Below are 17604 nucleotides of genomic sequence, written 5' to 3'. Positions count from 1 at the left end.
GTCGGATCCATAGTTTTCTGGATTGAAAAATTGTTTTTAGTTATATTGTTGATATACTTGTATTATTATATCTCATTATACATATATCAGAGACAAGAAAGAAATACATAATCAATAATCTATTTCAATGGCGTCCCACCCAAAAACACATAATTGATATTGTAATGATTCAAATATTAGCAATGGAAATTAAATTGGCTCTCATATCAAATATCCATAAACATGGAAAACTGGCTAAATAAGAACCAGACGCGATAAGCAGAGCGCAATTCATTATGTTCTAATGTGATTTATTAATTAATTCATATTTGTACGTTTCAGTTTTGCTTGATTGGATTATCATTAACAAAATAATTAAAATAACAAGGGCACACATCTCTCTGTGACCTCGATAACTTCTACGACGAAATAAAAGCTATAAACCTCCCTTCGATTCCAGCTGGTTGAAAAATATTATATATTTATAATTTGAAAGCATCTGTAATATCAAAATATTTAATATACATAAATCTTTACGCATATCATTTTGAAGGCACCGAGAGTCACGAAGAATCGAATAAACACAACTGTCAGTTAGATAAACGTATTTCGTTTGTAAAAATGAATCCTATAAAAATCAATGAGACAGATGACAGATTGATATCCGTGTAAGTATAATTACGAGTCTGAGTCTGAGTGCGCGCATTCTATGTAATATCACTGACAATCTTTTATCATTCAATTTTTATCAATTCAAAAACTATGGTAGCGTCAATATCTTTGTATTAGATTTTTTATTTTATTTTATATCTAGAACACGCAATTAAAATATTGTACAGAGGTGTGAATACTTTGCATATATATACACATGCGCACGCGCACGTACACGCACACGCACAACCGACACGCACACGCACACGCACATATACACACAGGATATTCGATTTAATTTGTCCGACTATATTAGGTAAAATGTAGTATAAAAAACTACATTTTACGTAAAAATAAAAACGGGACATTAATGAAGTAGCCCGTAGACAATTTCGAGTCAACTCACGCTAATCCACAAGACCCACCCACAATTATGTGATTGAGAAAAAGAAGCAAATTTTTCAAAATTTTTGGAAATCCCTAACAAAAATGACACCATTTGATTGATCTTGAAGAAACAAATTCAACGATCTATAATATTAAAAATGTACTTCCGAAATTATACGATTGTAACGAATTTTGGATAGTTGTCACCGGCAGGTATCGATTTCTGTTCGATTAATCTGTCTGTAATGTTTAACTTAACATTTTAGGTCATCAGATTGGTCTCTTCAAGTCTGTATATATATATATATATATATATATATATATATATATATATATATATATATATATATAAATTCTTTGAAATTACAATTCAAATTCAATAGATTTATATAACAAAAAAATATCTTTACTCTTTTGTTTTCCATAATTTACTAGAAAATAATGTATAATTTATCCTTTTTTTAATATTAATAATTTATCCTTTCATAATATCTAGAAATTTATCTTAATAACTCTTAAAGGAAAAGAGAGATTATATTATGCTTTATGCAAAAAAATACTCTGCAGTAAAGTATAATAATAACTCTCTTATATGTATACTAAAGTTTAAAATATTTATCATAATCACAACATTCAAATATTAATTCCTCTAAGTCGACACTCTATCGTGCAATATGACGAGAAAAGGTAACGATTAGAGGGTACAGAGAAAAGGAAGAAGAAAGAGACACAGATCGGTGAGTGAGAAAGTGAAAGATTACATAGAGGTAGAAACAGAGATAAATCCTGTACCAGAGTTACACCTATGTATAGATACATAAAACAGCGAGCACACGAAGCAAAGATACTGATTAATGATTGAGCAACGTTAAAAAAAAAAAAAAGAGCAAGATGCTATAAACCGAGACCACGACAACATGCTACTTACTAGCTTGGACGACGGCAGTAGCGGCTTGATTTGATGCGGATCGCGTATCGAGGGATGATTTGGATGATGGATCATTGCCGGCGGCTGCAGCCGCAGCTGCTGGATGCCCGCGGGCCAATTTTGCCTGAACCTCGTCATTCGCACCTTGGCACCTTTGGCTTAAATCTTTAACGCCGCGCTCCGGCCTGGCCGCAGCAGCAGCAGCACCCGACGTAGGTGGGTGATGGACGGTCGTATGAACCGAATGCTTTACCGGGGAACGTTTTACCGGGGCGCTAGTACTGTTAGCGGTAGTGACAGTGGTGGTGGTGTTGGTAGTGATGGTGGTTGTGGGTTTGACATGATGAAGAGGGCGATGGGGAAGGGCGGTGGTCGCGAGGAAAGCTAAAACATATCGTACAAGAAACAGTACAATTGATGATTAAAGCTCTAGGCCGTTTCTTGTGTGCTCGCAAAAGCTTGCCTAGTCTGTCTAGTCCTGATAAAAATTAAAACTGATCGCTCATCGGAAGTCTTTAAATGTATTTTCGACAAACAAAAAAAAATCTCCCGAAAGAAATATAAAGCAATGAATTTTGTTTGCAAAAATTTAATCTTAAAATTTACACAGCTTATATTATTTTTATTTAACGGTAAAATTTGATTTTGTCAATAATTACTTGATTTTGTCAAGTATTACTTGATTTTTGACAAATTCCAATTATTGTGCTTATTATATAAATTCTGTTGTGTATGTGTATTGCTACAATATATTTAAAATATAGACTTTTTTTATTATGCAGAATTTACTATAGAACAACGTTTTTCATCAATAATTTTTTTAAAACAATATATGTTGGAAAATAAGACAATTTTCTTATTTATAATGATATATTTTATTAAAACGTAATCCAGTAAACTCTGTTTGCTGCAGTAATATAACGCGATAGGGACAAATAATATAACATAATTTATGATATAAAATTGTAATACTGGTGGTGCTACTAAAAGATTTAAGGAATTCGAATTCGACACGCGAACCGATTGTAGTACGGTCTATCGTTGCTAGATAAGGACAGTATTTTTTTGTCAATTAGGTGTAGCTGCTCGTTGCAAATTCATATTTTTTCTTCTAAAACAACTATGTACTTTCTTTATACGCCAATTGATTTGTCTCGTTATTTTGTATATAAAAGTATTATGATAAGATAATCGAAAAATGAATATTTTACAAGATATTTCATAGTTTATGTAAAATTATGTTAAATTGAAGTAAAATATCTCTAAACTATTCATTTTCCGTCATTTTATCCTTGGAACTTTTTAAGATTGCGAGGAATTGACTATAAAAAAATTAGGGTGGCTCCGTTTAAAAAAAAAATGAAGACAACCTTGAAATAACCTTATTACCTTCATCCGAGATCAAACCAATGGTACCATCTTATGTTCCTCTCGAAATAACAAAATTTTTCTGTACGAAACATTTTTCGATGGAAACCATGGTTTTCGAGAAATATCAATGCGTCGTTTAAAAATGCGAATCAAGATAAATCGGAATAAGATATGAAAAAGATTGAGAAAGGTATTAGACTCATTGATATGCAGTAGTTCTTTGAAAATGTCAAACCGATATGGGATGGGCGGGCAGCAGGTATGTAGCCAGGTATAATAAACGTACATTTATGATGCGCGGCTTGGAAGGGTGTCCTGTGGAGCAGAGCAGGCCCTGGGCCCGAGGGTGGCGGCGGTAATGGCGGTATAGGTGGTGTCAACAAGCCAGTCACCGAGGAAACTGGAGTCGCGAGTTCTCGTATGCTCCAACGGACACGGTGGCCTGGGCCCGCCGCGGCTGAAACACCCGCTGCCACACCTAATCAATCTGATTCACGATACCTGATCCCCAATCGTGTATTCTCATGAGAGAAAAAGAATAGGGTTTGCATAAGAAGAAGGTACATAATTCGAAACGAGAATTGTTTTAATTGAGAAGATAAGCATGATAGGAGATTATTAAAATGATAACAATGATGACGGTAATAACGAAGCGCGATAATGATGGCGCAGACGTATAAAAACCGAAGCGAGATCGTCTTGAGAAAATAGGGAGCACGATGATAATGACGATGACGATGATAATGATGATGAAGATGATAATGATAAGCTAATCATTGATAATGATGGAAGATGCGCTATCTATTGGTTTTATAATCATTCAAATTTCGCAAAAATTGGAGTAATCTCTTTATGCATTGGTTTGTATGTTTTGTGCGTATACAAATAATGTATATATAATAATTTTGTCGTTGATTGAAACTTGGTTATCAATATATTATAAAAGAACGATGATAGATCTATGATTGATTAACTTTAGCTATGATTTTAATTATTCACTACCGGAGATATCGGGTCATTCATGACCTATATTTAAAGGACGTTTTATAAAACTCGCATGCAATAACTGAAACAAATATTTTATATGTGTACAAAATATTTTTCTTTTTTTTTTAATTGTCATGTATAAGTAATATTTTAAGAAAAAAAAATATTTATATATATATATATATATTTATAAGGTAGACAATAAAATTATACATATAATTACAATCAATTACAAAACTTCAATTTGAAATACGTACAAAAGAAATTTTGCTATAGATCAGAATTTATCTAGCCTCTATCACGCGCGCGGTTATTATAGAATTATTTATTTATGTTATGAATCAGCCATCTGCTATTCTAGTTTATAATAATGAGAGAAAGTATAATATTATCACAGATTAGTGCAGTAGTAGATGGTAAGAGTATAGTAGAGTAATTTTTGCGTTAAAAATTATCAAAGTATATTATCAGTTGTAAAGATTGCGTGACTGCACACAAAAATAATGGAACACACGCAATTATTTTAAAAATTAATTTTCCCCATATAGTTTATATTTTTTATTAGAATGATTTTTATAAATATACTTTTTTTTATTTTAATTTATTGTTTAAATTTCTCCTTTCAATTTTCTTATTTTATATTACTTAATATTGCAACAAGAATCGAGCGTACATAAAGAAGAAAATTGAAAAAGAATCATCATTATTATATGATTTGAGAGAGCGTAAAATTATGTGCAAGTAATATATAATTATATTGAATTTTCTTATTATATTTTCCACATTATTGATACATTTATTTATTTATAAAGAAAATTAAATAATAAGAATCATGAAATATACATTATAAATTCGCATTAAAATACTGAACGTATAGATGAAAAAATATTTTTTGATAAGAATTATGAAATGGCAAATATATATATATATATATATATATATGTATAATGAATTGCGTTCATGAACGATGAAATTGATAAGGAAACCTATCATTATGATTCGTCATATATAAAATAAAAATAGAATTTTGCTTAATCCCAAAGGGCAGCAAAGGTTAGGCAAAAAATACATTGCACGATAGTCTTCACACAGTCTATCGATATAACTACTGATTACTAGACGAGAGTTTTAAAGGCAAAGGCAAAGAGATAGAGACAAGTAGATAGAATTGTCATGCATCTGCCTAAACATTAATGATGAGGCAATTATGAATAATTGACATTCACCGCATAGCAAATGTTTTTATGCGAAAATATCTCACAAAATATATTTTTAACAAAAATAAAATATATATATATATATATATATATATATATATATATATATTGTGTATTTGATTATATATAAATATAATCAAATGCGCTTTTCAGCAATTAAAAGTTAAATCATATTTAAAATTATTTAAGCTTTTAAATTAATTGGAAAATAAATTTCTATTCACTTAGATTAGAGAATATTGACCAAAAGAGATTCAGCTCTCTCCAATGACCTTGACATTTATTGTCGAGATTACGATTATGAGTAACCTTCAAAAAATTTTAATCATCGCTTGTTAGTTATTAAAAATTATTATCGAATAAAGATTTATGCAAAATTTATAATAAAAGTTCAACAAATAAATAAATAAATTTTCAATATTGACAATAGTTTATATATATAAAATTGTACATATCATACTCTACATGCGTAGACAACTATTTAGACAAACAGACAGGTACTTATAATTTGTGTTTGAAAATCTCGAAAATTAAAAAGTGAATATATGAAAGAGACTCCCCATAGATTTGCAATATTCCCCACATCGTCCTGTGCTTTCAGTGTGACAAGATGTATAATTATGTTTCTATATGGTTTACAACTTTCCGCATATATTAAATATATAGTTTACACGCGTTTGGACGTTGCTCTGCATTGAAAGTTGCAAACTCGTGCAAAAGTGTATAATTATAAATCTCATCACATACACAATAAAAGCACAAGGTAATATAATATGGATCATGCTTTGCATAGAAAGTTGCAAACACATATATGTAAAGTTATATAATTTATCAGACTTTGTTCTGTAAATGAAAATGCTGGACAACATGGGATGGATTTTGCTTCATATGGAAAGTTGCAAACCTATGGGAAGAGACTTTTCTTTTCTTTGTCAATATATTTACTTTTAAATCTGACATTTTTGAATACCCTTTACAAAGATCTGTCTTTTTTAAATGTATAAAACGTGGCTTTGTAATAAACTGTGGTCAACATTAAATTTTTTATTGCGAATTTAAATTGATTTGCATAAAGCTTCATTTATTAATAATTTTTCAATAAATAACGGCTAAAATCTTTCGGAGTCTCATAAAGTCGTGATCTTAACCAAATATATCAAAGTCAAGTTCATTGAAGTTAGAGTCCTCTCTTGTCAATATTTACAGTTATTCCTTAAAGTTTAACAAAATGCATTTTTGTTATGTAAATAAAATATATATAAATCTCGCGAGCGGTGAGCATCTTTGGCGTACAATTTGTATACAAATATAATAATCATGTATATACGACGAATTATGTAACGTTCGACTTTCGAGGCCCACAAGAGCAGACAGCAATCGATAAAGTTGTATACAATATAAATATATATGTACTCTATTTCTAAATCCAGTTTATGCACGAAAATGCAAAAGGGATTCGACTGACAAATTACGAGCTTCAATCGATTCGGGATACAATCTCCTGGGATACTGGAAATTGGCTGATAGTACTTTTGGTATAGCTAATGTAAAATATAATTTGGTTTATGTTACTTACTCGGTCGTGGATGCCTCTCGGGCTCGCTGCTTTTCTCTCTTTGCTCCTTATCCTTCGTCTCTTTCTCCTTCTCCTTAACAAACAAAAGTAAATTTCTTAAAATAGGTTTGATGCGTCAAATCGCGATCGGTTTTATTCATTTAAGTAATTTCGCAAAATTAAAATTTTTGTAAAAATAATATATTATTAAGATACTATTTTTTTTAAACATTGTATTTCTTTAAGATTTGTTTTCACTAAACAAATTTAATTATGTTGTGTGGATGTGTGTGTACAAGATAGCTTTATTAAAACATTTTCGGAATTTGGATTGGATCATCTATATTAGTTAAATTTATAATTATTAGACAAATTTCGTTTTGATAGATTGATGATATTATAACATGCTAAATCCTATTTCTTCCTAAACAACAGCAATTTCTATATATATATATATATATATATATATATATATATATATATATATATATATATATATTATGGATGCAGTAACGTTGCAGTTGAAAATATTCGTGATTGAACAACAAACATCGAATTTTGTATTTTGCTTGAAAAATTACAATCACAGGCCTTAATCAAGCTTTAGTAAACGTTTGGTAAAAATAATATCAAAAATTAGAATATCAATTAAAAGTTATTACATAGATAATATACCTTGGCGTCCTTAGTAACGGATGGTGCGCGTGTAGGCTGACGTTTCGGAGATCTACGATCGGTGACAGTCGGCCCAAGACTCTGCGAGCGTCCGGTTCGCGGACTATTTTTGGGACTGGATTTAGTTCGCGGCTGAATCTCATCTCGATGCTCCTTGATATCATCGCGTCGTCGTGGGATCACAGGCTCCAACTTCTCTCGTGTTGGAGAGGGAAGCAGTGCACCGTCACCTTGACAAAACAAAATTTCTCTTCAATTTATTTCAAGTCATTTTTTATAGAAAGCTGAAAGAGAGAAAAATATAGATATATAGATAATTATAGATATTTATAAAAATATACAGTTAAATATACTTAAAAATTATGATAAATAATTAATTTAAGAATTATATATTTTTTGATAAAGTTGTGTACATATAATTGATTTGCTTGTTTATTAATCAAGTTAAATGTACAGAATGTTTTAGATGAATGGGCAACATTTAATATTATTTGCTTTTTCCATTGAACATAAGAACATCCTATATAGATATGCATTTTCTTTGATAATAAGAATTAATGTAATTAAAAATATTATTATTATATTAATATTGTTTATTATATTGTTTTTAAATTAATTGATTTAATGACGTTTTTAAATTAATTGATTTGATGAGTTATTAACACGTACCCACACCAGTAGTACGGTCAAGATGATGACGGATCAAGAAATCCTTTCTTGCGCGAGCGATGGCTCGATCATTATCCTATGACAAAATTAGTATCAGAAATAATATATTTCAGAAATAATGAATTAAAAAATATTGTAAGTACATCCTTCCAATTATCAGTGATTATTTGATTCTACATTTAATTCTAAGCACGTCATAAAAATAAATTCCGGATTAAATTTGTATCTACACATAAGGTTTCATATTTTTTTTTTTTTTTAGAAACATTGATAGTTTAAGTAAGTTTTTAAAAAGTAATATTTGCAAAAAAATTGTCATAAACAAAATGATTACGCGATTGAACGCTTAAATCTCTTTAAGGAAATAAAAAGAATGTTATATTCTCTTAAAATGCTGTGATAAAAACCGATCTTATGAAAACATAGAAGATCTGCGTACCGCTTTGGTGTCGTCCAATAAACCATGTATCGGTCTAGCTTGCACCGAAGACGGTCGACCTGCCGGCGGTCTTGTAGCGATCATGCTGACGATCGGTGCAACCTTTCTATTCTCCTTCTCCTTCTCTTCCTTGGTAACCGATCTAAAGAGCCGATCAAAAGACGGTTGTATGATAATCGTATATCAACTATCGATTACACTCGAATCTCGAAGTTAGCTAACTACGACGACAAATCAGTGTGAAGGTGCGAGCACGCTCGAACATCTGTGAATTTTTTTCTGCAAAAACGTGACTGCTTTTGCTCTTTCATGTGAACGGTACACACTTGTAGTGAACAACGTTTATAATTACATGTTAAATACAATAAATATAAATGACATTTGACCGATATCAAAATATTTGATGCATTTTTATCTGTTTAATATCTGTCAGTAGAGTTTTAAAATTGCTTGAACGCGCACACAAACACATACACACACGCATACATCAGCTCTATTAGAGATTCATTTCTTCAAACGTGTACAAGATTTTTGAGACAATAAATTGCATTATGATATACAAATTGTTTAAAGAGAGATATGTAATTTGATACTCAAAGTGCGTTAATGGGTGATACACAAAGTGCAATCAAACCCACAAGTTTCTGAAAATGTTTTTAGAGTAGTTTTACATTAAGTTCTTACTTACAATATTTTTTGTATGCACAAAGTATGTTTATGAAAAAACAAAATATAAGTTTGTGATATATTTGAATGAAAAATGTTCAAATATATCACACTGAATAAAGTATGTAGTTTGCTGTTGATAATTTTTTACGGTATATCTAACTACGCGTTTTTCGTAAAACATTTTGCAAAAAGAATAGACGCGGATCGCAAATTGAATAATTGAGAGAAACATCAATCGTGTAATACAATCACAAAACAATGGGTTCTTTACTAGAAAATGATGGAGTATAATGTACTAGCCTGGCAAGGGATAGAGCGTTGAGCGCATGATTATTGGAGACTTGTTTCCACAATGAAGCCTCATCTTCGGCCGTCAGACCGCAACCCCAGTCACGATGCTAATATAAACCAAAAGATATCAACATCTATGTGTATACAACTAAGAAATTAGTAAAACTCTCTATGTGAAACACCACTTTATATTTACCGGGCTAGTAAGAGACAGACGCGGATGGTAGTGTGTCAGTTTAAAAGAAAATTAAATTTTTCTTTCAAACTGAATCGTTATGTATAAGGCACATTTTTTTCCTTGGTGTAATATCAAATAATTAAATCTCAATTCGAAATTTTTATTAAAGTAAACCATTCTGAGTTCTTTAAAGAAACATAGATAAAAAAAATATTGGAGCAAAGTCACTGAGTCGGGAATGATGTAAAAAAATAAATAAAAAGATACGTGCTTCTTATTTTAATCTAGACATCTATAACATCCAAAGGAGGAAAATACTTATATTACTTTTAATAAAAGCCGGTTGCATCAATGCTGATCAATATTTGCTTCGATTATATCATATCATTGAATGAATTAGGTACACAATTGGGTAATCGAGAGAATTATTTGTGTTTAAACAAAATATTAAATTCAGCAAACCTTTAGTTTTTAAATTCTTTTTAATAAATACCTAGAGCTGATCTATTTTTATTGTTAGCTGAAATATTGAAAATAAGAGTATTTATCGCAGAGAATAATATTTATTGTAAATTGTAAAATTTTTCTCACATTTAATATTTTTGTAATTAAAGAAATATTCTTTTCTAATTTAATCATAGATTTGTTTTATCAATAAAAAGTGTTTTGATAAGTCTAAAAGATAAATCTGGGATGTTAAAAATATTAAAATTAACAAATCATTAACTGGAGTTAATTAATCAGATCATCGATGCTAATTGGCCCAAGAAACAAATCATGCTTGAAAAAATAGTAAATATTCTGCTCGGATAACGTTTGAGAATATATTTAGAAATAGTATAACAAAACTACGAAATCGTAGAAAATGATTAAACATTAATTTTGAATTGTTCGTTAGTGAAAAGTTATATGTAAAATAAAATGGATCTATTATCAAATAATCGCTTTCAGCGATTGTTTTGATAAAAAGTTTTAACAACAAAAATCGAAAGCCGTATTATCAGTACGATATATTATACTATTGCTTAAAGCAGCAGTTTGCATCCTCCAATCGTATACTTGTAACATGTTGAATTTTTGTTGTTACGTGAAACATCACGTAATACAAGAAAGTGATACAAAATTTTGACGATCAAAAAATTGTTTATTGTTTATATGTCTGAACGTTAAAGAATAAACTCGATATTTGTAACGATTAGATTAATTAGAACAATTGTGTCCAGTTGAGTGGATACAGCGAATGAGAAACTATGATAGGAGTTATTTACACGAGAGGGATGAATTACGTGGAGAAAATCAGCGCGTGCCAATTCACTAAGAAGAACTAAGTCGAAATAACCTTGAAATGACAAAACCCTCTGAAATAACAAAACGGATCCCACGGATTACCTTATACTCGTCAGCGAGTCGCCGAAGCTCGATTACCTCCGCCATGGGAAATGGTTTCGCTTGCAATTTGCCCGGCGCCTCCGATATCCGTACGATTTTTTTTGATTTATTTTTCCTGCAAATAATCAATTTTACGTGTAATGATCGTGTGAATTCATCATCATTAACAACGATTGTTGTCATCGTGTCGCGTTATCGCACGTTATCGCGTCTTCACACCGATCAAAGTCGTCGTAGATACCTTCTTTTATTTCTCGTTTTTAATTCTTTTTTCTTTTTTTTTTGTTTTCTCCTGTCCTTTCATGAAAGTTTTACGCGAGAAAGCGTATTAACAATTCCGGTTGACAATCTGACCTGAAAGTTATTTTCAAGTCCGTCATATCCTCTTCGCGCTCGTCGCCCTCTGGTACCATCCCGTCGATTGCATCCGTTCCGCTGCCCACCAGTGGTTCCAGTTCTGACGCCTGAATCCCTGTAAGAAATATATGAAAAAAATATGAATAATGTACAAACATTTCGTTCTTAGACATAATTAAATTTTTCTCTTAGAAAACTATTTCTCTGTCTTCTGTTTGATGCATTTTACATCATTGTGTGCAATAGAGTTTGATTGAAGAAAAAATGTTACAAAAGTTTCGAATGTACTGAAGAAATATAATTGGTATAATTCGCGAATAATAATATACATATAAATAAGAAAGAGAAAATTTTATTTCTTTTTCCCTGAAGGGAATGGATTTTTGCTCAGCCTCTTTACTTTTTAAAAATAAAAATTCCGGAATCCGGATTTGTCTTATTGTATCCGGTATGCTTATTGCATCACACAAGCGCTCAAATCTATTATCATGACATTCTAAACATTTTCTATTTATATTTGTACAATATAATGATTTAATATTTTTGAAGTGCGCACCAAATCAAAATGGAAACAGAAACTAAAGCTTTTTCGGAAAATATAAAAAACTTTATGTAACATCTCTTTTGAAATGCTATTACACATGAAAAAAAATTTGATTTCTATTTCAATTATGACGATACGCATTTGGAAAATATATACTATTAAGATCGTCGATTTTTTTTATAAATACTAAAAATATCGCCATATATGCCAATATATGCTGTCGCTGTATAAGACGCTGTATAAGCAAGTCGCTGACAAAGTTTAAGTTTACGATGGATTAAAAAAATCCACATTTTGTGACAATTTCATTTTGTTACAATAACAGAAGCATTGTTGCTATGCATTTGTAATAAATAAATTATTCTTGTCTCGGGCATGCTGCTCGTGCGCGTACTGGCTGTTTATTATATTGACCATTATATTAAAATTTAATATTTTAAATAACTTCATATTTTAAAAATAATATTTATTAAATATTATTAATAGTGAAATATAATATTTTATATAAATTAAAATTTTATAATTTTAAATTATAAAAATAATTTTAAAAGGAAAATATTTTACATGTACACATGAATTTTGTGTCTTATAGGCAGGAAACTTTATATTTTAAAAATAGTATTTATTAAATATTATTATAATTTTAAGGAAAAATTATTTTATGCGTATATATGAATTTTATGTCTTATAGGTAAGAAACTTTATATTTAAAAAAAAAAATAGTATATTTATATTAAATGATTATATTATTATATTATTAAAATTTAATATTTTAAATAATTAAAAATTTTACATTTTTACGCGACATATCTTCGACGAGCCACCATTATAGTAGCCATTCGTATATAGAATAGATCTGCGAAAAGCTAGTGAACATTAGCATTGAAAAGGTTAATTTATAATTGACGCTAGTATATTATAATTAACTCAGAGATTTTTGTTTAAAACTTACGACATTTCTCTGGATCTATTGATTAACATTGGAATATGTGCAGATTGTCATGACAATAAACAAGTACCATCGCGTTTGTGATCGAAGTCGCCTGGTCGCTTTTTGTGTACCGGTGCCGGTCCAGTAGTCGTCATTCCTTGTTTAAGAGCCCCCATGCTGAGCGATTTTCTTGGTGGGCCCGTAGTGCCCGCGGAAAAACCCGCCGCTAAAACCGGTGCCTGAGTTTCGCCATTTATCAGCTGGGGTTTCTTAGGCCAGGCAAATTGCAGCCGGTATTCAGTGCTTATACGAGATATCGCTTTGCTCAGCTGACTTGGTGGCAGTGTCGACGTGACTTCCTGCAGTGCAAAAGTCGATATTTTAAGCTTAATTAATATTTTGATGCACCTTAAAAACTAATAAATCTAATATGTCGTGCGTCTCATTTTTTTTTATGCGTACGATTCTAAAAATAAGCTAAAATATATTCATAAAAATATCAATATTTATGCTAATCTCTATATGCTGACCTTGTATTTCTTAATTCTCGGATGAATTTTATTGTTAGATCTCTCTTCTTCTTTTTATATTTCGATAAATTTGCTATTTTTAATAGCAAAATATTAAATGCGATATTTAAAAAACAGCTCCGAAACAAGGTATATCAATAAACTGGCCTGCTGCTCCTTGAATCATGCGCGATATCAGCACGAAAGGAACAGATTTGTATAAGTTAGTTCTTAGAACTCTGCACATATCTTTACGCAACAAAAAAATCTTTGCACAAAATATGATCAAAGTCATTCAAATTTTGCATTATATAGATAAATTTTAATTTTTAAGGACCAAGAAAGAGATCAAATACATTCCGATTAACTTAATCGGCGATTGATCTATCCAGCAATACCTTTTTATTAATATCATTTTATTAATATTATTTTGTTACCAAAATGTAATCCATAAATTTATTCCATACCTTATCAGCTACGACATTTGAATCGATGGCATCGATACCTCCACCGTCCGCTGCTGTGATAAACTCGTGCGTCTTGTAAGCAAGCTCTGGACATTTCTTTCGTCTGGGTAATGGTGGTTCCAGAGTGGGTCCTGCAGTTCATAATTTCTTAAATCTCATTATTTCTTTTGTTTAATTAAATTGTAATGTCTAATAACTTTGTTTGATTCTTTAACCGCATACCTAATTGTCTAATTGAATCACATAATCAGAGATCTTACGATATACATGTTTGATTAAAATATTGTTTAAATATTAATCAAATACGACTTTCGCAAATTTTTGTTTTTAATGGTATTTATTTAACTAATTTCGTCCTTAAAAAATAAAGTAATCTAAAAGATTTCTTTTTAATTAATTAATTTGATGTCGGATTCATGTTTATAAATTTATCACAACTCTCAATTTATTATTACCTTTATTCAAATTGAATTCCGCATCGCTTTTCAAGTGACAAATATATATAAATGCAAACGTACAAGTTCGTAAATTTGCTTCAGTGAGGGAAAAGAATTTTTGAAATTCAAAACACTTTGACAAAATTCCGGTTAACTCTCCAAGTACATAGAAGCCATTACATTTGCTGCGATAAAAGAACGTGATGAGAGATCGTGGAGGATTGTAGAATTTCTGCAGAGTTTTAATACCGGATAAAATAAAACATTTATGGAAAATTGGGGTAAGCGGCATGCAGGTAAACTTTTGGAAAAGCAGGTAAAAGACATGACACTGAGCGATAATAATGAAAAGTAGATATAGAGCAAAAAAATGCCAAATGCATGTTTTTGTCGCGGAGAAACTTTCGTGTTAATTTTATAATTCTACGGTGATTCATTATTCAAACATATTCACGTTATGCGCCCATTGGTTTTTCGACTCGTCGTTTTCCTTTATGATTATATTATAATTATTGACAAAAATGTGAATAATTTGTTTTATTTGTCTCTTCTTAGTAATCATTTAATAATCGGTATACATGATCATGAATGAGACAATCAAGTTTCTATGAGTTACCAATTTTCCAATTAATCAGTATTGACAATTATTTTTTACTTCCGTAAGATAATTTCTTTTATAAAACTTGCTTATTGTAAATTTTAAGAGATTAAAATTCCAATCAAACATATGTAATAAATTTATCTTAAACATCACATTTACTTGATTTGAATAAGATATCAAGGTCTTAATAAAATATTTTTTCAAGTTTGTAAAAGACAATCATCTAAAAACTATTCATTATTTGTAAATTCAAATGTTACATTTCGTTAATCTGTGAAGATCAAATCTAAAATGATATTTTTTACTTAAATTTTGAATGCGCTAAGCAATATTTGTATTTTCCTTCATCACTTCAAATGTAATTTTTAATAAGAAATATATTGTTTAAACTAAAGAATATATTATAAAGTATTATATATATATATATATATATATATATATATATATATATATATATAAAACATTATGAGCATAAGTATTATATTCAAGTATTGTAAAAAAAAGGATTATATTTTTTGAAAAATTGTCAAACAAGTCGCTTATAAAAATTCGCATGATAAATGTGCGTCTCTCGATATTAAGTGCTTTCCATTCAAGTGATACGAGTCGATATAAATTGATTCTTATGATTGCTTTAAGCAAACTTCGGTTAATTTATTAATTAACTTGTAGCATAATTAATAATAAAATTTATATATATATATATATATATATATATATATACATATATAATTTATATCAATAAGTATATAATATAATAGAAATATTATCGATCGGTTTTTTTTTTTATTAAAGTGATCATAAGAATCGATTTGTGTTATGAAAGCATTTATTGTGTGAAAATCAAGCGTGCTATGTTCTATTTCCACCAGCCACGATATGATTTCACGCGTCATAGAAACGATTCCCTATACATATGTTTAGTTGTACTATTTTTACAGTCCGATGGCAACAAGATGCATATACATATAGGATCGATGTAAGTCATGTTGGATATTAAGTAACTTTTTATTGGCATTTGTGTCTATTTTTTACACGATATCTCATTTGATAATTAATTAAAATTAATTAATTAAAATCTAAATTAATTATTAATCAAAATTTAAATTAAATCTTGTTAAATTTATTGTAGATTAAAGGTCCGATTAAATCGGCATGAGATATATAAACAATTATCATTATCGTAATACTAAAGCACTTGTTATTCGATATCCTCGCATTTATATTACGAATAAAACAAGTTCAGCCAATTAATTTTTAAATATTTTTAGTCAAAACTTGATTGTGTAGCTAGTGTATTAACCAAACATTAAATTGTTTATAACGATATATTACATAGATCAACAGTTCGTGACTTATCACGTAAAAATTACACAAACCGTATTCATCCTTGTTTATGCAAAATGCGGAAAATTCAAACATGATTGTGAGACTGTTTTTTATTTGTTGATATATTGCAGCTCATAGCAAATTTGATCACTTGCACTACATTGAGATAATGCATATTAAAGCTACACAAAGTTACCTAAATAAAAAAAAATAAAAAATAATATAACATTTCAAGTAATTAAAATTCAATCATGATATATTATCATTTTTTAGCAAAAAACGTATACTATTATTTCATTATCAAAGTTTTTATATTACATATACATACATACATACATACATACATATATATATATATATATATATATATATATATATATATATACATATTATCATTACATTTAGATATATGTCAAATATAGCAGTCTTTAATATAAGCTAGTACGGTATGGTCATATAGATGACCAAATTCGCTATTTATTCATTTATTAAGTTTCGTTTCATTTATTAAGTTTCGTTTAGGATAGTCAATGGTTGAAGGTATCGCTGTGTTTTTTATAGCGGCTAATCGTGAATAAAAAATAAATGTGTATACAACTCCTCCTCTCCTTTCTCTTCATTTCCTTCGCTTTCCATCACCTTTTCTATCTCCCTTTTTCTCTCCCTTCTTGATTCAAGTCTAAATAAATTATTGCTGCAACTTTGTATATATTGTGTTCCATTGAACACGATTGTTTAAATAATTGCAAAATATAAGAAATATAGAAATTATAAATATAAGAAATACAAGAAATTATGATGCAAAAGAAAGTTTTATTTTTTTGCAAGCAAAATTTAATGATTTTTTTAATCACAATATCTAATAAAGAAAGATTTTATAACTAAATATTAAAAGTTTATTTTAAAATTAGTACTAGATTTAAGATTTATTTTTTTATACATATTATACCAATAACTCTTACTTATTTATTTTTATTACTGTAGAAGGGCGGAGCTCTTTCCCCATCTGTGCATGTACTTTGGAATAAAGTAGAACAATAAAAT

The 17604-nt window shown here is 29.4% G+C and overlaps 1 protein-coding gene across 12 annotated transcripts in view; it reads right to left on the bottom strand.

The window, feature by feature from the left end:
- Positions 1-17604, bottom strand: part of LOC126848738 (proteoglycan 4) — a 48323-nt gene that overhangs the window by 9835 nt on the left and 20884 nt on the right. For 10 of the 12 annotated variants that reach the window (XM_050589860.1, XM_050589859.1, XM_050589863.1 and 7 more), the window contains 10 exons: positions 14194-14324; positions 13306-13576; positions 11740-11857; positions 11386-11500; positions 9828-9925; positions 8859-9000; positions 8420-8495; positions 7751-7980; positions 7097-7169; positions 1946-2329 (listed from right to left, as the gene is read on the bottom strand). In XM_050589860.1, coding sequence (XP_050445817.1) covers positions 1946-2329; positions 7097-7169; positions 7751-7980; positions 8420-8495; positions 8859-9000; positions 9828-9925; positions 11386-11500; positions 11740-11857; positions 13306-13576; positions 14194-14324 — 1638 coding nt within the window. The remainder of the gene's footprint in view (positions 1-1945; positions 2330-7096; positions 7170-7750; positions 7981-8419; positions 8496-8858; positions 9001-9827; positions 9926-11385; positions 11501-11739; positions 11858-13305; positions 13577-14193; positions 14325-17604) is intronic. The other 2 variants (XM_050589872.1, XM_050589871.1) reach the window with 2 other exon arrangements.

The sequence above is a fragment of the Cataglyphis hispanica genome, chromosome 4, assembly GCF_021464435.1.
Source record: "Cataglyphis hispanica isolate Lineage 1 chromosome 4, ULB_Chis1_1.0, whole genome shotgun sequence".
Taxonomy (NCBI): Eukaryota; Metazoa; Arthropoda; class Insecta; order Hymenoptera; family Formicidae; genus Cataglyphis; species Cataglyphis hispanica.
Note: the sequence above shows the minus strand (reverse complement) of the source record. Positions and strands in the feature narration are given on the sequence as shown.